At 53.0% G+C, this 21,394-nt stretch overlaps 4 protein-coding genes across 13 annotated transcripts in view; 2 read left to right on the plus strand and 2 right to left on the minus strand.

Moving 5' to 3' along the window:
- MTF1 (metal regulatory transcription factor 1) overlaps positions 1 to 8,795 on the plus strand; it is a 47,091-nt gene extending 38,296 nt beyond the window's left edge. For 4 of the 6 annotated variants that reach the window (XM_047870964.1, XM_047870963.1, XM_047870965.1 and 1 more), the window contains 2 exons: positions 771 to 834; positions 2,107 to 5,196. In XM_047870964.1, the coding sequence (XP_047726920.1) occupies positions 771 to 834; positions 2,107 to 2,534 (492 nt within the window). In that variant the 3' untranslated portion in view covers positions 2,535 to 5,196. Of the gene's footprint in view, positions 1 to 770; positions 835 to 2,106; positions 5,197 to 8,783 lie in introns of those variants that run through there. The other 2 variants (XR_007154770.1, XM_047870966.1) reach the window with 2 other exon arrangements.
- On the minus strand, positions 7,982 to 9,268 carry CC1H1orf122 (chromosome C1 C1orf122 homolog). 2 transcript variants are annotated; one of them, XM_047870977.1, is made up of 3 exons: positions 9,133 to 9,268; positions 8,706 to 8,907; positions 7,982 to 8,457 (listed from the first exon to the last, which is right to left on the minus strand). In XM_047870977.1, exons 2-3 carry the CDS (start codon positions 8,751 to 8,753, stop codon positions 8,362 to 8,364), a joined length of 144 nt encoding a protein of 47 aa, XP_047726933.1. In that variant the 5' UTR covers positions 8,754 to 8,907; positions 9,133 to 9,268; the 3' UTR covers positions 7,982 to 8,361. The 2 variants fall into 2 exon arrangements, with proteins under 2 accessions (XP_047726933.1, XP_047726931.1); XM_047870975.1 differs by lacking the exon at positions 9,133 to 9,268 and adding an exon at positions 9,000 to 9,063.
- Positions 9,259 to 13,494, plus strand: YRDC (yrdC N6-threonylcarbamoyltransferase domain containing). The gene is made up of 5 exons (XM_047870974.1): positions 9,259 to 9,650; positions 10,247 to 10,361; positions 10,486 to 10,605; positions 12,268 to 12,410; positions 12,701 to 13,494. Exons 1-5 carry the CDS (start codon positions 9,259 to 9,261, stop codon positions 12,771 to 12,773), a joined length of 843 nt encoding a protein of 280 aa, XP_047726930.1. The 3' UTR covers positions 12,774 to 13,494.
- An 88-nt stretch (positions 13,495 to 13,582) lies between these two features.
- MANEAL (mannosidase endo-alpha like) lies at positions 13,583 to 19,934 on the minus strand. 4 transcript variants are annotated; one of them, XM_047870972.1, is made up of 5 exons: positions 19,323 to 19,934; positions 17,963 to 18,072; positions 17,016 to 17,092; positions 15,227 to 15,885; positions 13,583 to 14,292 (listed from the first exon to the last, which is right to left on the minus strand). In XM_047870972.1, the coding sequence occupies exons 1-4, from the start codon at positions 19,870 to 19,872 to the stop codon at positions 15,249 to 15,251; spliced, it is 1,374 nt and encodes a 457-aa protein (XP_047726928.1). In that variant the 5' UTR covers positions 19,873 to 19,934; the 3' UTR covers positions 13,583 to 14,292; positions 15,227 to 15,248. The 4 variants fall into 4 exon arrangements, with proteins under 4 accessions (XP_047726928.1, XP_047726927.1, XP_047726926.1 ...); XM_047870971.1 differs by having other exon boundaries at positions 15,200 to 15,885; XM_047870970.1 differs by having other exon boundaries at positions 13,583 to 15,885.
- Positions 19,935 to 21,394: the final 1,460 nt, after the last annotated feature.

Genomic DNA, 21,394 nt, shown 5'->3' on the forward strand with positions numbered 1-21,394 from the left:
CTGTAGCCAATGTAACAGGAAGTGTAACTAAGGTGGAAGGGTGAATTGTGGGCATGACTTTATAGTCGTCCTCCTCGTAATAATGTAAATAACCAATGTTTGCTGAAGGCTCACCGCATGCCGCAGGCTCTGCGTACATCATCTCCTTTCACCCTTGCCAGGGGTCCTTTGGGGGGTCCTTTGGTTATCATCCCTGTTTTTACAGATGAGGAAACTGAGACTCAGACGTGAAGCCACTTTTCTGACCTCAACAACTGAGAAGGGACGGGGCTTGTGTCCAGGGCTTATGGCATGCTGCAGGGGGCCTTCACAGGGGCTGTTCTGCCTGTGAGAGGAAGTCTTAGCCAGTCCTTAGCATGCAGCTTGACCCTTGAGGAGACCAAAGAACTTCCCAGACTCACAGAAGCACTGGGGTGTGGTGGGAGCAGAGGGCTTGTAGCGAAGCTAGCCCTGGGGATCCCTTTGAGAAGACCACAGCTTGAGCAAAGCAACCTTGGTCCCTTTGAGCAGACGGAACCTACTGGATTGGGCAGCTGGGAGACAGCCAAATAGTAGGGGACAAAGCTGGCTGCGTTGTCAGCACTGAATGTCAAACAGTACACTGACCTCATGTCAGAGCGCAAACAAAACATCACTCAGTGCAAAAATCCTTGAACACTGAGGGTTTTCTGTCCTCTTGGATGACCAGTATAATCGGGCAGGCTTCAGGTCCTTGGAGATCTGCCATACTTGAGTGGCCGTAAATGTGATTTTTTTTTTTTTTTTTCCAGCAGCAAGCATCTAAAGTTGAGAAGGTGTTTTTTACCACTGCAGTACCAGTAGCCAGTAGCACAGGTATGTAATTGTGTGTGTTAACTTTAAAAGAAAGTCAACTCTCTGGGCCCCTTGAGGCACAGCTCATTGTTGCTTTGCCCCAGTTTTGAAAACCTCAAATTTGTCAGATTGTATTGTTTGTTTATTAGAGTATTTCACCTTCTCACAGCTATTGGAAGTTAGCGGGTTTATGGCATATATACCACAGTTAACATTCCTTAAGGGGTCACCGTTCTTTCCTTTCAGATATAGCTTTTAAATGTAACCAGAAGAAAGTCTGACTCACAGTGAATGCCAAAGAGGGCAGCTGTTAATTCACTGGACTCTTTTTCTAGTTACAGTAACGAAGAAGTAGCTTCTGGGTCAGAGACTCATACAGAGCGAAAAGTTCCTTTTTCTCAAGCTGTTTTATAGATTAAGAAACAGGAGCCCCAAACGACTAACTGACCCCTCCAAAGTCATAAGTGAGTTTGTGGCAGAGCCAAAGCACTAGTTCCCAGGCCTCCTGACTCGCACTCTGTTCTCCTGCCCCCGGGTCTCTAGCTTTTTTGAGACACACAGAGCCTGTCTCATCTCAGTGTGCATGTGCACAGCACACATACCTGCACCAAAGAGCGGGAGCATGGGCGCGCACGCAAGGCTGACGGTGTACAGGGGTGCTCCCCCCACCTACTGTGTGTCTGAGACTGGGGGTGCAAGCACGAGCAGGAGGCCCCGGTGGAGCTTGGTCTCGGGCAGGCGGGACTCAAGCCCCAAGTCCCGCACAGTGTGGAGAGCAGTGCGTAGGGAGGCAGCAGCTCTGTGCACGTAGATAGGAAGCTCGTGTGCCAGCCGGCCTCGGGCCAGCCCCGAGCGGAAGCCTGCTGGAATCACAGCCTGGCAGCCTGGCTGTGCGCTGGGTCTTCAGAAATAAGAGTAAGTTCTCTGGAAAAACAGCGCGGTCTGGGGAGTTCAGGCAGAAGGAAGAGCGCAAAGACCCGGAGGTTTGAAGAACATGTCAGAAAAAAGGGAGGCATCTGCTGTAGCTGGCGTGGAGGGTATAGGGGGATTCGAACAGCCAGAAATGAGGCTGCAAAGACAGGGTCATCTAGATGGTGTGTGTGGCCAAGGAAAAGGGACTTTGCCTTGCAGGGGATGGGGAGTGTCAGGCAGAACAAAGTCTGGAGCATGGCATCCTCCCTTGCCGCCACTCCTGCTTCCGTGGCACTCAGTGCTCACCCACTCCGTATCCCCGTCCGTCATGCCCCTGCCCTGCGGCTACTGGAGGAGCAGTCTCTCTTGCCTCTCTCGCAGGGAGCTCTGTACAGCAGATCGGCCTCAGTGTTCCCGTGATCATCATCAAGCAAGAGGAGGCGTGTCAGTGTCAGTGCGCGTGCCGGGACTCTGCCAAGGAGCGGGCGGCGGGCAGGAGGAAGGGCTGTTTTTCCCCATCCCCGGCAGAGCCGAGCCCCCAGCCTCCTGACGGGCCCAGCCTGAAGCTACCGTCGCAGACTTTTCCCTCACGTCCCGGTCCCTTGTCGTCCTCCTCCGCTGTACCCTCTTCCTGTGAGCAAGGCAGACAAGCAGAGACTCCTTCAGACCCTCAGACAGAAACGTTAAGTGCCATGGATATGTCAGAGTTTTTGTCCCTCCAGAGCCTGGACACCCCGTCCAATCTGATTCCCATCGAAGCACTACTGCAGGGGGAGGAGGAGATGGGGCTGACCAGCTTCTCCAAGTGAAAGGGCCGCGTGCACTCACCTCTAGGAAAAGAGGGGGAGCGGAAGCGTAAGGTGCGGTGCCTGCCATCGTGGGGGGTCAGCAGTTCGAAGGATGAAGAAATCTACTGTTTGAAATCCTCACCTTTCAGACGTATTTTCTTTAGTCATATCCCAGGAGCATCCATTTTAAGGAACTGATCTTTGGAAAAAAACAAAAACAAAAAAAAAACAAAACAAAAAAATGCTAAGTTATAAATGAACTGTTTGGCTGCACTGTATGTCACTTTTGCTTATTGTCATGTGAACTTGGAAATTAAGGTTACTCGTATGCATAAACATTCGAAATGAAAGGGTGTGGCTTCCATCCGTGTGAGGCTGCCCATCACTGGCACTGGGGACTTTGTGGTCTGGGCAGTAGTGTTCAGCGTGGCGGGCGTTGCTCCTCCCCGTGCGTCTTTTGAGTCTGAGGCTGAAGCTCGCGAGGAAGGTGAGACCCTCGCTCCGTCAGAGGGGGGAGTGGCAAAGGCAGAGCAGACAGCTGCGAGCTGGACAGGGGTCGGGCCAGGTGGTCCTGTTGTTTGATCTTGGTGTCCTCGGAGCTCAGGGTGATGGCAGGTGGTGTCCTGCAGCCAGCTACAGCACAATGGGTGGTAAAAGCCTGGCCTGAGGCTGTGTCAGTGATGTCCTGTCTGCCGCGGCCCCAGGCGAGCTGGTGACCGCTGTCTGTCCCCGCCGTTTGCGGAGCTGGCTCCGGCAACAGTGTCACGGCGTTTTTGCCTTCCCTGTTCTTCCTATCTCTTGGTTGGTTGCCAGGCCCTGCAGATCGCAGCGGACTTTCCTTGGGGAACATCCCTGTTTTGTCCTCGAGTGGACGTGTGGCTTGTGGCCAGTTGCCGGCTGGTGGTCTGCCTTCCTTTAATGGTATTCTTTTCCTCAGAGCAGAAGAGCTGCATTTTGCTTATCAGAAGGAAGTCATTGTTGGTGTTTTTTGAGGCGGCATGTAATTGGCAGGCCAGGTGTCCTGGTTCCAGGTTCTAGCCAGGCTTTTGCTTGCCTCTCCCATCTCCACCTCTCACCCTCTGGATTTTGCATACAGTCTAGTACAGTGCAAAGAAGGATGTGACTTGCTCAGCTTAGTCACGTGATTTCTAAACAAATACACAAAAGCAAACAAAAACCACAAAACGATGATCTTCTACTCAGGGTAAAACAAAACAAAACAAAACAAACAAACAAAAAAATCCCCCTTCCACCAAAAAGCCTGAAATGTTGCAATAAGTTCTCTCATTTGGAATGTTTCATTAAGTTGTGTTATGGGGAAAAAAATTTTTTTTGATTTGTGTATAGAATTATATCCATCTGTCTGCCTTTGGCTCCAAGTCATTGCCTCTTAAAATAAAACCTAAAATACAATTCACACTAAAATGGAAAGTTTCTCTCAACCGGCTATATTAATGTAGTCATGAGTGCTCACCGAGCCTCACTGAGCTCAGAAATGAGGCCTGGCCCACGGTCTGGACTAGGCCTCAGCCTCCAAGAGCCCCCTTCCCTGCTTGAGCCGGGAACAGGGGTCCACAAACAGGACTGCTCTTCTGAGTCGACATTGTCAGGCAGAAAGCAGCCATAATTTTGCCTTCCTTTACCATTACCTAATGTAAAGAGATCTGCATGTGTCACTCTTCTGTTCTCTGAGCTATTTATTACTCAGGGCCAGCCAAGACAGTATCCGGAGCTGATCATTTATCTGGGAGCCAGAGGCCCTACGTTTGACAGAATTTCAGGGACACAGTTGGACAAGAGGGCAGAGGTAGTCAGTGTTGTTACTGCCACGAGGAGAAAAGGGCTTTACCCGCAGGCAGCTGGTGGCTTCTCATTCTAGGAGTCTGGGCAGGAGAATCAATTTCTTTTTGACCTTCTGCACTCCCCTCCCCAAAAAGCTGGTGGGTTCTCAGCAGAAGTTGATAAGGCAGGAGGCATCTTCTGTTTACCACAGTGGGTTAATCTTCCTGGGAAACCAGTTGCTGAGCATGGTTTGTCCTTGGCCATCTCCGGGTCTCACACCCAGGGGAAGCTCTGAGGCAGGAGCCGCGCTGTTTTCTCTACAGCTTCTGACAGAACGACATGATGGGGTCCCAAAGGTAGCTCTATCGGAGGGCACGAATGACCTCCCCAACATACCCATCCGAGGGGCACCCGAGATTCGGTTCCCTGGGAGCTGAAGTGGGAAACAGGAACCCAGAGAAAGCCATTGGAAGTGTCCGTGGTTTCGTTACTGCTTCTCTCGAGTTAATCAGGGCTGTACTCCTGTTGGGCATACCTAGGTCAGTGGCTTTTCTGCTCTCCAAAGATTGGGGGGTGATGAAGCAGCATCTTAACAACAGTATTTAGGCTGACAGATTTTTCTAGTTGAAGTATCTGCCTTTTGAGGGTGACTCAAAATGACAAGCGGGACTGTCCGAGCCAAGTAGCTTTTGAAAAATCAGGAATGTGCTTAAAATGCCAGTGAGTGGTTGTGAAGAGCAGGTTCGCCCACAGGCCAGGCCGTCTTCCCTTCCTCTTCCCGCGCTCTTCCCCCCACCCCATCCCCTCCCGCAAGCCTGGCCTCTTGTGCCAGGGATCTGGGAGGAGAGCGGGCCGCCGGCAAAAGTGGAGCTAGAACGGGCCTTCACGAAGCGTGCGTTTTCCAAACCCAGGCACGAACCTGTGGCGAGGTTAGGGAAGGGCTACAGACTTCGGGCAGGTGAAACCAAGCTTTCTTTCTTCCCCTGGTAAGCTTGGCCATTGCCACCGTGTAGATGGATTCTTCCAGCTCCCACTAGCACATCTCCAGTTCCACTGGCCTTTGCAGGGTGTGGTCAGCACCAAGGACTGGAGTTCATGGACCTAGGAGGGGGTGGGAACCCGGCTGGCACCCCCAAACTGCCTTAGCAGGGGGGTGGGACATTGAGGGAGGATGGCCCTGCCTCTCCTGGCAGGGTCTGGCAGCCTTGTGGGGCATCACCAGTTTGGTGACACGAGTTGGTGTCATTTATTCAATTCCACCCCTTCCCCCTTAGAAGGAGATCATGGTACAAAGCCCAGGAGGGGGCTTAAGGTGTGAAGACGTCTCTGGGTAGAAGCCAGGGACTTGTCTCCCCCACCTCTGGGAAAGTCAATAGATTGGAGTTTTACCTTCAGGGTCAAGGCAGTGGATTGATGGGGATAATGGAGGGTGGGTGGGTTTTCCTGAGAGACTTTGTATAATGCTGAATGTGTCCAGAGGGATGAGTTTGCAGAACCTCATATTGGTATATTAAAGAAATAATAAAATAAAAAAGCACTTTAGGTTATTTTATCTTTAACCCAATTGCTGCAATTTCTTTTGTGTATATATATATATACATATATATACTTTCCACAAAGTTTTATTTTTTGCTCAGAATAAAAAGTTAAATTGAGGTGTGAAAAGAAAAGCACTTACCTTGGTGCAATATGTGTAGCTTGACGGTCGTTGTCCCATGTGGCCCTGGCCCGGCCGCTTTTTTCCGCTCGATCAGCCCTGTACTGTGAGGCTGTCTATAGGGAAACACTATTATGCACTCTCAGCAACTGCTCTATCTATGCAAGCCTTCCCTGTGTGCCCGAGGGCGCCCCCTCAGGCTCTCTGAAGAACTGCGGGTCCTGTTTTCCTTTGCTGACTTGAGGCCCCGTTTTCATCACTTCTCGGTCCCTTGCCATCTTGCCCCGCCTTCACCATTACAAAGTGATGCCTGAAAGGAAGGAACAGGTTGTTCCTAGGTAGAACCTGGCACCTTCTAGACTTTTATATCTGTAATCATGTTTCGTTGTCTTCAATCTTAGAGACTTCTCCGGAGTCACTGAAACCATTGGTTTGTGGAACTGCAACAGTATTGCTAGCGTTTACATTTTCCAATCTGAACTATGTTGGGGAGGTGGTGGTGGTAGTGGGGGAGCGGGCAACACGAGCCATTTCCCTACTGCTCCCCTCACCGCCCGCCCATGTTGGCTCTCTAAGAGAAAAGGTCTCCAGCCTTCATTAAATCCAGTAAACAAAGCTGTTACTGATCTGCTTTATCGACTTCTCTTCCTTTCCCCACATTCCCCTCCTGTTCCCCCGAGCCCCCATTTTATCTTCAATTCTCAGGCTACTGTAGAATAGAGAAGTTTTGAAATACACTTCAGCCAAAGCAGAAGGATTTCCACAGATCAGTATGCAAATGGTTCTGTGACACAGATGGGAAATTGTCCATTCCCTAATACCGGGTGGCGGGGCGGGAGGCAACAAAGCTGAATCTTGCATATTTCTGGTTGGTAGTCAGTTTAGCCTGTTTCCTCTTGCATATTTTGCGGGGGGACAGGGAGAGGGTCCCATGTTTCCTCTCATGCCCTTTGGGGAAGCTGATGATCACTGTTTGGGCATTTCTCACTGTTACTCCTGTTCCAGAGGTTCTCCTCAGTCTGCACTGAAAAATGCAAATTAAACTGGATCTTATGTCAGTGTGTACATAGTACAAGCTTTTTTACTGGAAGCAAAGTTTAAAACCACACACTGCCCTTTTGGTGGTGTGCCTGCTGGGCCAAAAATTGGGTGATAATGTAGTGTCACTTTCTCAGCTCAATGCAGTTTCTACTCTTTTTCTTACGGGAAAATTTTTCATAAAACCTTTTTTCACCAAAACCCAGGGGTGTTTTTTGCAATATCCTCGTTATCCTCATAGTGGTGCCAAGTCAGAGGCCTCTCTTACCCTTCTCCCATGTCCTTATGCCTCCCCAGGGCGCTGTTTGATTCAACAGTCTACATCCTTCGCTGTGTTTTTGGAGAATGTGGGGGTGGGGGGTCGGAGTTCAAGGTGGCTGTTCCCTTTCCCTGTGAACTCCTCCTAGTCCCTTTTGGGGAAGGTGGCTGGAAATAGGTTTTTGCTGAATCTCTGGCTCCCATCTCCTGGCCAGGAAAGGCAAGACCCACAGAGAGCCTTCTTTTTTGACACACACCAGTCATCGGCCGGAGGTCTTGGTGACAGTTTTTAAAATCTCAAATGGTTTTATTTGGATTGTGTAAAAGCCTATCAAATTTATTTAAGGGTGAAACATGGGAACAACGGACTTCCACTGAGCGATATGAAAACGTTACAGGTTCAGTACTTCCAAAGGAAGAAACCTCCAAACCCAAAAAAGAGTAAATATGAATTTGTATTTTTGAAGAATGTGAAATAATGGTGTTTGCTTAATTGCTCATTTTGTATAAACTTAATATTGTACTTTAAGATATCTGCTAAGAAGTGAAAATTTAACTTTTTGGAATTGAGAAAGCAATATTAAATACTAATGAAATCCTAATTAAATGCTTATTTAAATCTGGTAGTATCTGTGGCCTTTCTTCCCAACATTACCCATGGTTGACAATTTTCAACCACTTCCCCCCTCCCCAGCTGAGTCTCAGGGGACAGAAAGGAAAGGTCGGTCACCAGGAGAGTCTGCAGGTTTCCTTTTAATCAAGGCTCTGCTAAAAGTGTTTGGTGGGGCTAGGAGCCCCCAAAGCATGAAATGGACATGTAACACCACCTGGATCCCCCAAAGCAGGTCAGACCACTCTGGAGAGCACTGCTGGTCTTGCCCAAATCCGGGTCATCAGACTGGGTATTCCTTGGCCACATTTCAAAGCTCAGCACTGCCTTCAGCCAGGATGAAGTGGGAGTGAAACCCAGCTGCTAGCAGAGCGGCCACCCCAGGCCGAGAGCCAAGTACCAGCCACTGCTGGTGAAGACTGGCCCCTTTATTGAAGGGGGTTGTTCAGAGTCCAGCCACCAGCCCCGGGAGGGAGAGAAGTCAGGGCGCCCATCAGGGATGGTCAGGGCTCCGCAGCTCCATCGCCAGCATCCTTTGGAAAGCCACCTCGGGCGGAGACAGCTGGCTGGGGAGGCGCTCCGGCTTTGGCTGAGACGTTCTGGTTGGAACAGAAAGGAAAAGTGAGGCTGGGAGGAAAGGCCTTAGATTAGGCCCCGCAAGGATATGGCCACTTGGCATTCGGCTAGCACTTAACTTTTTCAAAGCCTCTCGCCCAGATGATAGGAGGCTGGGGGTAAGGCGGTGGGGTGGGGACACTCTTCCACCCTCCAGGGGAAGCTAGGGCTTAGCAAGTCCAGCGACGGGGCAGTCCCCACCTCCCAGGCCCAGCCCGGGGTGGGCACTGACCCCGCCACCAGCCGGCTCCGGGCGCCGGCGGCCCAGCTGCCGCAGCATCTCCTCGCAGGCGGCGATGGTGTCCAGGAGCTGCCGCTGCCGCTGCTCCACCGCGTCCAGCAGCTGCTGGGCGCGCTCATCCCGGGGCGGCTGCGGGGGTGGCCTCCCGCCGAGCCCCAGCCCCGCCTTCCCACGGTCCACGCCGGCAGCCTCCCTGCCCGGGAGAGAGCGACAGACACACGGTCAGGGCCGGCGCTCGCGCGGGGTCCGAGCCCCTTCCCCCCGCCCCGACGGGCCCCCTCTCACCCCCGTGACCAGTCTGAGCCCGGGCCCCATTCCATCTCCGCCTGCGCGGCCCGACCACCGCCCCCCTTTCGGCCGCCCCCCTCCCCAGCGCTGCGCTAGGGCTCCGCAAGGCTGCGCCCCGCCCCGTCCCCACCGGTCTCCTTCAATCCTCCTGGGGGTCGCGGTCCCTTTAAGGTGCCCGGCGTGGAGGTGGGGCCGAGCTTCCCCGTCCGGAAGCTGACTGGGCGCGTCACTTCCTCCCGGAAGTGGGCCCGGGCGGATGTCTCCGGCGCGTCCGTGCAGGGGGCTGAGGGCCGCGGTGGCTGCCAGCGTGGGGTTGAGCGAGGGGCCGGGGGGCTCCGCCCGGAGGGGCCGCCTCCTGCGCCCACCGAGCCCCGCTCCGGCGGCGCCGGGGGCCCGGCTGTTGCGGCTCCCGGGGAGCGGGGCCGTGCGGGCCGCAAGCCCGGAGCGCGCCGGCTGGACCGAGGCGCTGCGGGCCGCCGTGGCCGAGCTGCGCGCCGGCGCCGTGGTGGCCGTCCCCACCGACACGCTGTACGGCCTGGCCTGCTCGGCGAGCTGCTCGGCGGCACTGGGAGCTGTGTATCGCCTCAAGGGCCGCAGTGAGGCCAAGCCGCTGGCCGTCTGCCTGGGCCGCGTGGCCGACGTCTACAGGTGAGGCCGCCCCGACCCGGCCCCGCTGAGGGCGGCACCGCGGGAGGGGCTTCCGGTGACAGGCTTGGGAGACTGAGGCGCAGAGAGCGGGAGGGGCTTGTCCAGGCTCACCCAGGAATCCGGAACTGGAAATGTGTATCGAGCACTTAACGTCTTCCAGTGTCTGAACGAGATGCTGGGGCGCCGCGATGAACGAGGCAGTCAGGGTCCTTACTCTCCTGGCGCTTTTGTGATAATGGCGGGGGGCGGGGAGGGGGGGAGGGGAGGGACGCCCATGGTTTAAAAAAAAAAAAAAAAAGGAGACAAACACGATAGCTTAATTTAGTAGGGGCGGGGGATGCCTTGAAGAAAATGAAACATGGAGCGTGATAACGGTTCAGCTGTTGTAGCCTCAGAGACCAGAGGCATGTGGGCCCCAAACCGGGTGTGCTCCTCTGGAGCCCAGCGTCTCAAACTCTCAGGGAGGTGAAGAGGGAATACAGACGGATCTCATCGTAGTCCCAAGAGTCCCCTTTTCTAGATCTGTCCATAGTCTGGAATAGGACCAGCAGCGACCCTTCATTCTTGGATGGATCTGTGTCCCCTCTGTTTTCCAGGTATTGCCATGTGAGAGTACCCGAGGGGCTCCTGAAAGACTTATTACCAGGACCAGTGACCCTGGTGTTGGAACGCTCTGAGGAGCTTAATAAGGATCTGAACCCCTTTACTCCTGTGAGTCAGATTTGCTTGTCTTGTGTCCCCAGACTCCTGCCATCTGGCTTTCACTAGGATCCAGGCCAGACCCACTCCCCGCCCATCTCACCCTTTTTGATGATCCTCTCCTCTTGCTTTATAGCTCGTAGGCATCCGGATTCCTGACCATGCCTTCATACAGGATTTGGCTCAGGTGTTTGGGGGGCCACTTGCTCTCACCAGTGCCAACCTCAGCTCCCAAGCCAGTTCTCTGAACGTGGAGGTAAGAGCTACCCAGTCCTCCCCGCAGAAACATCACCAGCCCAAACACAGATTCCTCTGAATCTGTGGGGTTGATGGTTCACTGGAATGACCTGCAAGAGACACCCATTTGTTCTAATGGTGGGAAGTCGGCCTGGTTGGCAGGGGTGGGGTGGGGGTGGGGGGATCAAATGAAAGGATCTTGAAAAGGTTTCATTAAAAAGTCTGAGAGGTGAGGGGGAGAATTGCTGTTTTCTTCCTATTGTGTTTTTAGTAATAAGAAATATTACAGTAAGTGATTTTTTTTTCTCCCCCTTTTTTTTTTTTTTTTTTTTTTTTTTTAAATTTTTTTTTTTCAATGTTTATTTATTTTTGGGACAGAGAGAGACAGAGCATGAACGGGGGAGGGGCAGAGAGAGAGGGAGACACAGAATCAGAAACAGGCTCCAGGCTCCGAGCCATCAGCCCAGAGCCCGACGCGGGGCTCGAACTCACGGACCGCGAGATCGTGACCTGGCTGAAGTCGGACGCTCAACCGACTGCGCCACCCAGGCGCCCCTCTCCCCCATTTTTTTGATGGTAGCAGTTTGAAAATGTCGTTAGGCAATAAGCCTTTACATTAGTGCTGTAAAGAAAGTTAAGGCTCTGAAGTCCCTTGTCCCAGGGACTCCTGACCCTGTTCTTTTACCTCGGCCGATAGCCATGTCAAAGAAAGGATTATCCTAATCCTGCCTTGACTGCATGGCTTTAGAACAAATGAGAACACACAGAAATGCCACCACACGTTTTTTTTTCCTACAGAACTTAAATGTAAAACATAGCAAAGTACTGGGGTTTCCCAAGCCCAGACCTAAAGAGAGTGCGGTCAGGGGCCTTAGAGAGTGAGGGTGAGAGCTCAGCATCCTTTCTTATTCTGGGACTGCAGGCTTTACCTGGTCCCCGTGGCTGTGCCCGAGGCAGTGGGGGTGGGGGTATTCTTGGCTTGTCCACAAACATTTGACCCAACCAACACAGTAGCTGGTAGTTAAGACCCTCCGTCCCAAATGCCCAGGCCTAGCCACCACTGCAGCATTTTCGTGAGTGGTAGTGCTGGGGAGAATGGGTGATGCTCTAACCCAGTTAACAGTTCAATCCACAGATTTTGGAGGGGCATCCTTCCCGTAGCCCCTTAAGGATTGAGTGCTGGTGGCATGCACGTGAGAATCCACCTGTCTTCCTCTCCGTACCCTTACCCTACTGATCCTGAGATCCAGAATCAGAGTGTCCTGGATAAAGTCACTTGAATGTGGTGACATAGAAATTTGGGCGGAAGCTCAGGGTAGATCCCCACGCCTTTGGACACCCACCTAGGTAGGACTCCAGTCATTGTATTTATACATCCCCAACAGAAGCTCTGTGTGGCATCTCCTCTTGGCACAGAAAGAGTTTCTCTGAGTTTTAGGTGTTACTTGAGGCACCGACCTAGGAGGGCTTCACGCCTCACAGGATGCCGTATCCCAGGCGCTAAGGCAGTGTCCTTGGCACAGGTGACCTTCACTGCGTGAGGTTCCTTTCCCTGCTTAGAGGAAGATGCCTCCTGTTTTAGAAGTGTGCGGTCTTTGCTTTCTTATGAACTCTGGGTGCAGTGTGACGTCATGGCAGACGCCAGAGGTAGCGTCCATGGTCTTCCTCTCCTTCTTCTCAGGAGTTCCAGGACCTCTGGCCTCAGCTGTCCCTGATCATTGATGGGGGACCAATCGGGGATGGCCAGAGCTCTGAGTATCGCCTGGGCTCAACTGTGGTTGACTTATCTGTACCTGGAAAGTTTGGCATCATCCGCCCAGGCTGGTGAGTCTTTGCTGTGGCATGGGGATAGAATTGGAAGGGGGTTGGAAGGTGCAAAAAAAAAAAAAAAGTCCTCGGCAGAATAAAGGTTGTCATTCCTATCTTGTCCCGAGGGGAATGAGCAGGTTTGAAGAACTGGCGGATGGAGGTGGGGACTAAGTTTGCCGGTGTTTGCTGGCTTTTTCAGATTTCAAAGGATTCATCAGTGATCTATTGAAGAGCTGATCACCATGCTCTGGTGGGCTCAGGGTTTTGAGGAGTCCGACTCTAACTGCCCTCCATTTCCTCCTCAGTGCCCTGGAGAGAACTACAGCCATCCTCCAGCAGAAGTACGGGCTGCTCCCCTCACACGGATCCTGCTCGTGAATCTCGGGAAGAGGGAGGGCCCGAGGACTGGTGCTGGACACTGTGTGTCTGTTCGCTGGTGACTGACAAGGCCTCATTCACAGAGGCCACAGGGGCCACAGCATCACTAGTCTGACGCTTTCAGGCAGTGTGTCCCTCTGAACCCTGTAGACCAGGCCCCAGAAGCTGCTGATTTTGTCTCACACTGGTGGGGGAGGTCATATTTATGAACTGTACTTTCATATCAGCCAAAAGCTGACTAGACACTTTATTTGAGCACATTCCTAGGATGGCCTTGTCCTAATAAGTTTCTTCTTAAAAGATATGTTTGAAACATTGAAAGAACAGACTTGGAATCTAGTCAGAGCCTCCCCTCTGGTGGATGGTGGCTTTTAAGGTCCAGATCAGCCAGTGCACCAGCTGGTGCTGTTGGAACGTCTCAAGTGACCAAAGGCATGTGTTTCTGCACCTGAAGCTGGAACCAGATTAGGATAAAGGTTGTTGAGCCACGGGCCACACACTGTTTCCTCTGAACCAGTGAGGCCGGTGGTATGGTGTGCTGTGATGCCAGGAAGAGCCATCGTTTTGGGCAAGTTGTGGGAAGTGAGCTCAGTTGGCAAGGGGTGGGGGCGGGGAGGTCCAAATTAGAGAATACTGGAAAGCAAATCTCTACTATTTCTGTCAGCCAGTGGCTCTTTTCGTATTTATTCATAAAATAAATTATAACAAATTATACCTATAACACTTTTATTTGAATCCAGTGTCTACTCAGCAGCCTGCATCTTTATTCATGTGAATACCAAGTGTTAAACAGTTATTCTTGGGTATTTGAACCTTGTTTTTCATTAATAGAAAATGTTTTGTAAATAGTTTATTTTTCTTCTTTTGAATTATTTCCGTAGGGGAGGGTTACTGGGTCAGAGCGTATGAACATTTTTCTGGTTCTTGATACAGATTCACCTTCAGAAGAACTGATCAAGCTGCTTTGCCATCAGCAACGAATGAGACTTGCTGCTTCAGGCCCCTGGCCTTGCTGTACTTTTAGAATTTTCCAAATTGTGTATGTGGGAATGAAGCCTCCTAGTTTCTCCTTTCTGTAACTTAACTACAGGTCACCATCCAACCCTTTTCACCTGTCCTGATCTGCTCCATCCATCGGTGCCATTCAGTATCCATGACCTAACTGGAGCCGGGGGTCCTGTGGTAATCCATAGGCCCACTTCTTCCCCTCCTGCACCTTGCACCCCATTCCCAGTACTGGGATTCAGTCTTGAGCCCATAAAGTAACGCACATATTTTCAAGTAGCTCCTAAGTCTTGCCAAGGAGGTGTCCCAGGGTCTACTTTGAGGGCTCCTACAATTATAGCACATTAGTTTATTTGTAAATAAGTACTAGTTGGTTACATATGCCCTCTAAAAATCGTGTTTGAACTTCTCATTTCTTAAAGCAAACTCACTCTTCGTTGTGCCAATGCTGGCCAGCCGATCCCACATGTCAGGTTGTCACGGAATTTGAGGGCGGGCTCAGAATTCAGGAAGTCTTGAAGAGAGCAAAAAGAATGCTTACTAGAGAATACCACGTTGTATTTAATTGATACAAATCACAGTAGCACTGAAAATGGCTCGACTGAGTGGGCCTCATTCAGTTTAGGCAGCTAAAGGGAGGCGGGGCGGGGGGGGGGGGTCCTAGTCCTCTCCCTGGAGCTAAATGGTCATCTGGGGAAATGGAGGCTCTGGAGCACAGAGGTATTTTCTTAGAGGAAAAAGAACAACTCCCAGCGCTGGGTAAAACTGCAAAAAGAAACTGTGCTCAGGCACTAGCTACAAGGCCACACCAAAGAAGGAAAGCTGGATCCTGTAAGCTTCTGGAAGAAAAAGGACCTTGCCAGGTCAAGTTCCTCCCTAGCGCCTAGCACATAGTAAGGTGCTCAATTAGTGTGTGTTGAATGAATGAATGAATGCTCAGGGGTATTTCCTGATCATTGGGTTCAGGAGTCTACCGGGAGGGGCTTCAATCTAGAATTTCCCTTTTGGGAAGCTTCAAATCCGGTTCCCTGACTTAGAGAAAACAGGTGCTGTGGGAGGAAGGCTGAAGAGGAAGCAGGGCATGTGCTAGCCCCGAGCCCTGGCCCCTCCGAAGAGCAGTCACCTGGTGGCTCCGCTGCACACCAACCTGCTGAGTTCCAAGCGAGGAGGGACTATTTTAAAGTGTCGGGACAGGATATGGAGCTGCCCTGGGCTAAATCCAGTCACCCGCCAGCCTCTGTGGTTCCCTCTGGAACCCTGCCTTGTTTCCTGTCACCGCAGAGCACCCCGGCACCACCTGCCCAAGGAACAAGCTCTGTTCCACGTGGGCCCAGGCTTGACAGCCCACCCAGAGGCGGCCCGCCGCTGACTTGGAGACCGGCGAGTGCCCATGACCTCAGCTGAGCCCCACGCATAGACACCTTCCGGTGAGGCCAGGACGTTGGCACCTCGTGGCCGTCGGCAGGCTCCTCACATCAGCCACTGCTCCTTCTCTTTGATGAAGTGCTCTGCCCAGCGGCGAGTCAGCTCCAGGTACAGGTTGGGCTGGTGAGGCAGGTAGTCCAAATACAGACGTGTTGGCGTCTTCTTGGGAATGGCCTTCTCGATCTGGGTGCCCTCATGCCACTCATTGAAGGAGGTGATGGAGACAATCTCAGGCCTCACCGTCAGGGCTGCCTGCAGGGCTGTCTCATAGTACTTGCCATTGACCCTGTTCCGAGTATTGTGGTTATTCCAGGGCCGGATGCTGGTGTCAATGTAGCCAGGCCCCACACTGGGGATGAACATGAGGTTGTTGGCATCACAAAAGTTCTTCACGGCTTTCCAGTTCTGATGGGAGGAGCCAAAGGAGAAACCATTGGAGGCAAAGTAGGTATACATGCCATCAAATCCGGCAGCCAGGATGTCGTGGGTGTGGCCCTCCTCCACCAGCAGGGCTATGAAGACCCCATCATAGGGGGTGTTGCGGATGGAGTGGGGCCCATTGGGTGTCAGGAGGTGAGCCCAGGCCTCAGGGGACGTCAGGTATGAGTCGTAGATATAAAAGAGTGGGAGGCTCTTGCCCATGCTGTTCTTATAGCGGTAAAATGCACCATGGGAGCCATACCTGAGGAGCAAGAGGGAGAAGAACTTGACTTGGCCGCCTAAGAGGGGCAGCCAGTACAGCTGTAGGACAAGCCATGGGTTAGATCTTTCCTGATGTCCAAGTGCAATTTTGGATCCAGCCAGGCCCCACAGTTGGAGTCATCATGCCTCTAAGCAAGAACCCAGTCCTCCATCCCCCACCCGTCCCCAGCCTCAGAGATCCTGTATTCAAGCCTCACTTCCTTGCCCTCCACCATGCCACTCCCTGTCTTTCATCTATACTGGAGCAACAGCCCCCTAACCGATCTCCAGTCTCCCATTGCTGGCTCCCTACAATCCACTCTCTTTAATCACATTTGATTGCTCTTAGTACTGAGACCTGCAAGGCCCCCTCCTACTTGATCTGGCCCTACCCACCTCCATCCCTGCTGTAACCCCATCTCTACACACCAGCTACACTGGCCTTTTATTCTGCCATCAGGCTTGTCCCATCATGGGCCTTTGGATCTGAGAGCCCTCTGCCTGGAATCTTCTGCCTGCTCCAGATCTCTGAAGAGCTGACTCTTCCTTCAGGTGTTAGCTCACATGTCATTTCCTCAGAGAGGTTCCCTTGACCACTCTTTCTAAAGTATAGCACCCATCCTCAGGCATGCTCTCTAACACAATATAGCATATTCTTCTTTATTCTTTCTCAATTGCTTTTTCAGAGTATGGGTCACAATTTGATCTTTCATGTGTAACCGCTGTGCACTTCACTGCCTCAACACACTGGAATGTAAATTTTGCTAGTCCTGCCCATTACCATACAACCGGGGCTTAGGGCAGTGCCTGGACACCTGAAGGCACTCAACTGTTTTCTGAATAAGTGGATGATACATGCAAGCGCTGCACAAGCTACTTTCACATATATTAATTCACATAACTCTCACAAGACTCAAAGGTTCAGAGGCTTGCATCGGATCACAGATTAGAGGCTGCTGCATCAAAACTCAAACCCAAGTTGCTGACCCCAAGGCCCGGTACTGTCTACTGTGAAGTAGCTGCTGAGGACATAAGCATTCTGCCCTTGTGTGCCTTGACCTACCTTTCTAAACCTTCAGTCCCACCCCCATTTTGATCCCCACCAGAATCCAGGCCCCACAGCAGCCTTACGTGTCAATGATGTACTTGATGTTGTCATGCAGAGTGACGTCATCCCGGCCCTTATAGGGTTGGATGTGGAAGGCCACCTGCCACAGACAGAGGAGATACCGGTCAGGTCAGTATCTGCCCAGGGGCCATAACCTATAAGGCTCATGCTCCTCTAAGGCTTGAAGGAGAGGGCCCGACAACTGTAGGCATAATAGAGATAAAAGCAGCCACTGCCCTCAGGACCAAGAAAACGGGCAAGAAGCTTGCCCACCTCCCACAGCAGGACATCTGGGAACCATTTGGATGGGCTGTGACTGAATGGCTAATAGGTTTAAAGCTCACATGCCAGTTCCACGTGATTGGCATTAGCTGCTTGAAACCCTGGGAAGAAGGATGCTGAATGAAGCTGCATTGATGGACAGAGATGCTATGATCTGTTAAACATGTCAGTGATGGGCTCAGGAACAGGAGTGGGGCTCCTCTCTGCTGTTTATCTTCCTTCGCCACCAGAGAGGGGAATGACTTATTTGGTTCATTTGGAGAAATTAACTGGACATGCTTCACTCAGCTCATTCATTCCTCTTGAAAGCGTGCCTGCCTGCCAAGAACATGGGTTGTACTCTACGCCTTAAGGCCCAGCATTGCCTCCCACTAGGGGTCTGAGGCTGGAGTTGAGTTTCTGGGCGCATTTGGGTCTTTGCCTGCCCTCCATCCAGAGTCAGGCTCTCCAACCTAACTTCTATCTGATATTTATTGAGTCCCCCATTTCTCCTATATTTAGTTTTCCCCATTTCCCCCCATAATTCAAGAAAATAAGAGTGACGGGCTATTTCGTAGAGCCCCACCCCCAACACCACACTTGCTGTGTATTTGCCATACTTAGGCTAATGCCAAGAACTAACCCTGTGGGCAGAGAAGGGGAAATCTGAATGGGCCAAAGAGCACCTGACCTCTTCTTGGAGACTCACCTGGATATTGTACTGATGGGCGGTGTCGAGAATGGCGGGCACCAGGTCATCTGAGGGTTCCCCGTTATCATCAGCCATGCCAGGTGGGTACCAGGACAGGACCAGGACGCCTGAGACACAACACAGAAGCTACTTCAGAGACACAGAGTACCCGTGCGACGCAGATGTGTTTCCTCACAAGCTATCTCCAACTGCAAAATGGTTTCTGCCTGAAACCTTGAGCGGGGGCTCTGGCAGGCCAGGTTTACTTCCTGCAGATCAGATCCCAGAGCCTAGCGTCCTGGAGCTGTCCACGCCCGCGGTGCTGAAGCGAGGCGGCAGCGGGAACCTTTGCGCACCAGGCCGAGAAGGAGCCTGACAAAAGCCTGAGTAGGACTCGGCTTTCGTTTGCATTCCCAAGGAGTAGAACAAAGGGAAATGGGTGCATAACACCACACCCATCTGGAAGCCACAGTCCTGTCTCTGGAGGAAAGGGGCACATCTAAGGTCCCGCGGGGAGAAGAGTCCCAAGCCGAGGTCATCTTATCCTTCCCACAGGAAATAACGTTTGTCTCGACCATCTGCCTCTCTAGACTGTAAGATCCTGAGGGATGCCCTCTGTGTTATTTATCTGTGAATGCCTCCCATCATTGTCTCTGGCATTCAATTTCTCCCCATTCACTAGCCATCTCTAGATAAATTGAAATATGTTGTAAAATCCAGCAGAATTCAGTGACAAAATCTGAAAGAAATGAGCCTCCCCACCAGAACCTGCCTACAAAAGAGGCTCCCAGGAACCTCTTTTCAAGCAGAGTACTTGATGAAAAGCTGCTGCCCCCCCCCCCCCCCCCCCGCCCTGCAAACAGAGCAGGGTCCATCATACAACATGGGCAAACTTTCTGCAGCCAGCAAAAACAGGAAGGGCTGCTGCCCTACCCCTGTATCTGGTGTGAAAGCTGAGGCCATCCCAGGAGTGACTCCACTGAACCCCACTCCTGCAGGGCCAGGATACCCAGGCCTCACTTACCTAAGACTAGAAGCCCAAGAGACAGGAAGACTCTTGCTCCCTCTCCTTGCTGTCCCTCCTTGGGACAGCTCGGAGCAAATGCCTTTTTCCACTGGCCCTCCCAGCAGCTCTGCCCTACGAAAGGGCCCTGTTGCAAGGGGTCAGAAGGCAGAGTAGGGGGAGACCTAATACTAGAAGGTAGGGGCGGCGCCGCGTGGTAAGCGCTGAATGAAAGTAGAAGGGAGGGAGTAAGAAGCCAGGAAGAAGGGTGAATGGGACCAGAGGCTCGGTGACAGGACCAGTGGGAGTTGTGGCGTGGAAACGAGGAAGGGCGAGGCTGGGGGACAGGGCCGCCCGAGGGTGGGGGGAACTCACCGATAGCGGCTTCCTTAAGCTGGGTCATGTGCTCCCGCAGCACGTCGGGGTCCCGAGAACTGTAGGGCCCCAGCTCTGGGTAGAAACTGGAGCCCAAGTCGTCGGGAGGACTATGGCGGCCGCGGGGGTAGCTGGCCGAGATCTTGGGGTCCCAGTGCGGCACCATGACGTGGTCCCAGTGAATGTAGTGGCCTTCGCGCCGCGGGCTCCCGTACCAGGAGTAGTAGAAGGCGTGCAGGTCCGAGTAGACGCGCAGACTCTGCCCGGGGGCGGGCTCGGCCTCCGCGGGGGCCGGGCCCGGGGGGCTGCCCGGGCCGGCAGTGCGGGGCGGCGGAGGCGGAGGCGGCGGCGCGGCGGGGGCGGCCGGGGCCCGGGCGGCGGGCGCGGGGACTCCCTCCGGGCGTCGCTCAAAGGGCGCCAGCTCCAGGCCCGGGCCCAGCGCCGGCAGTCCGTCCGGAGCCTTGAGCGTGCGCAGACCCATGAGCGTGCCGAAGGCGAAAAGCAGCACCAGGAACAGCGCGATGCAGGCGCGGCGCCGCCGCCGGGCCATGGCGGCCCCTGCGCTCCCCGTGGCCCGCCCGGCTACCTCCCCGCGCGCCGCGCCATGGCTGCCCGCCCGGCTCCCGCGCGTCGTGCAGCCCGCGCGCGTCCCAGGGAGACGGCGACGCCGAGCACCGAGCGCGGCGTGGGCGGCTCCCGGCCTCTCCCCCGCAGTGCGGGCGGGCCCGGCACACTGAGAATGCAGGCGGCGCAGACCAAGTGGTCAGGAGTCGAGGGGGAACTGGACGCGAAGAGTGGCAGAACTGCTAGTGCCCTGGGCCAAAGGAGCAGGGGCCTAATCGGGTGGCGTGGCTCACGAGGCACTCGTCTCCCTTCGGCCCGGGCCAGCAGCGTAGAGGTATCTGGAGGAGGAAAGGGAATGCCCTCCTTCCCGAGCTCAGGAGAAGGTCCGGGAGGCGGCGCCCCAGGGCGTGGGAGCAGAGGGCAGGGTAGGGAAGAATGCGAATGTCGGAGTCTGACCCTCTCGCGGTGGATCTCCTTCCCTACTGGTCCCTCTTTACTGACTTCACCGACCCTCTTCCTGCTGTTCTCAGTGACCTCCCTTCTTTGCACTCAGACCCCCCTTTGCACCCCGGGGAGCCTCCGAAACTTGGGGAGGGAAAACCCCAGGAGTCAGACGCTACAGACACTGGCTAGAGCGTGGGAGGACAAGGGAGACCGTGACTCGCACAAAGTCACACGGACCGGGCCTAAACCCAAGAGCTCTTGTCACTGGCCAGACTGCTGGTGCCAGGCCTGTTGTCCAGGGCTGTTTGTCTTTGGACAAACTCCTAGGATCGGTGAGAACTAAATGAGATAGTTACCGAAAGGCACTTTAAACAGGGCCTGGCAAAACTAGCACTCGGTACATGTTGGCCATTCTTTCCGGACTCTGGGCGCCAGAGGGCAGACCCTGGGTCTTAATACCCTTCTAGACTCCAAAGGGGGGCTGCAAGAACAGGGTCTGACAGTTCCCAGGGCTGTTTGCTGAGTGAATACCAACCAGTCTCTGGTGTGATATTCTATAGGCAATGACACCTTCCTCACTCAACACTGAGTTCTTACTCTGCATTATTCATGAGTTTACTTATTCAGAAAATAGTTTTGTTTATTGTCTGCCTCCTTCACTGGTCCATGATGACAGCAACCTTGCTCTAGCTGCTGTGTCTGAAATAAGGTTTGGCATAATAGTAGGCACCTGATTCTTATTTAAGTAAAAAAAAAAAAAAAAAAAATTGTAGGAAACCCAGGAAGAGGAGGAGCAAAGTTGGGGAATGTGGGTAGGTCTGGAGCCAAGGAAAGCGAGTTTGAGAGAATTCATAGTAGTAAGTGTGAAGTAAGTAGGATGCCTTCAGCTCCAAGCAGCAGACACCTGATTCACACTGGCTTATGCAATATGGAAATGTATCATCTCATAATGCAGGACATCCAATGGTAGGGCAGAGTGAGTAGATTCCCTGGTTCAAACAACATCATTAGGAAACTGAAATGTTTCCATCTCACTGCTCTGCTGTGCTCGCCATTGACTTCAT

The sequence above is a fragment of the Prionailurus viverrinus genome, chromosome C1 (assembly GCF_022837055.1).
Source record: "Prionailurus viverrinus isolate Anna chromosome C1, UM_Priviv_1.0, whole genome shotgun sequence".
Lineage (NCBI taxonomy): Eukaryota > Metazoa > Chordata > Mammalia > Carnivora > Felidae > Prionailurus > Prionailurus viverrinus.

Excerpts from the sequence above, each read along its gene's own strand:
- CC1H1orf122 (XM_047870975.1), bottom strand. The coding sequence starts at position 9,034 with ATGGAATGGGGCCCGGGCTCAGACTGGTCACGGGG. Across the intron at positions 8,908-8,999 it reads GGCTCAGACTGGTCACGGGG|GGAGGCTGCCGGCGTGGACC; the intron begins GTGAGAGGGGGC and ends TCTCCCGGGCAG. Across the intron at positions 8,458-8,705 it reads CGGAGCCGGCTGGTGGCGGG|AACGTCTCAGCCAAAGCCGG; the intron begins GTCAGTGCCCAC and ends TGTTCCAACCAG.
- YRDC (XM_047870974.1), top strand. The coding sequence starts at position 9,259 with ATGTCTCCGGCGCGTCCGTGCAGGGGGCTGAGGGCCGCGGTGGCTGCC. Across the intron at positions 10,362-10,485 it reads ATCTGAACCCCTTTACTCCT|CTCGTAGGCATCCGGATTCC; the intron begins GTGAGTCAGATT and ends CTTGCTTTATAG. Across the intron at positions 10,606-12,267 it reads CCAGTTCTCTGAACGTGGAG|GAGTTCCAGGACCTCTGGCC; the intron begins GTAAGAGCTACC and ends CCTTCTTCTCAG.
- MANEAL (XM_047870972.1), bottom strand. The coding sequence starts at position 19,872 with ATGGCCCGGCGGCGGCGCCGCGCCTGCATCGCGCTGTTCCTGGTGCTG. Across the intron at positions 18,073-19,322 it reads GCTTAAGGAAGCCGCTATCG|GCGTCCTGGTCCTGTCCTGG; the intron begins GTGAGTTCCCCC and ends GTTGTGTCTCAG. Across the intron at positions 17,093-17,962 it reads CCCATCAGTACAATATCCAG|GTGGCCTTCCACATCCAACC; the intron begins GTGAGTCTCCAA and ends TGTCTGTGGCAG.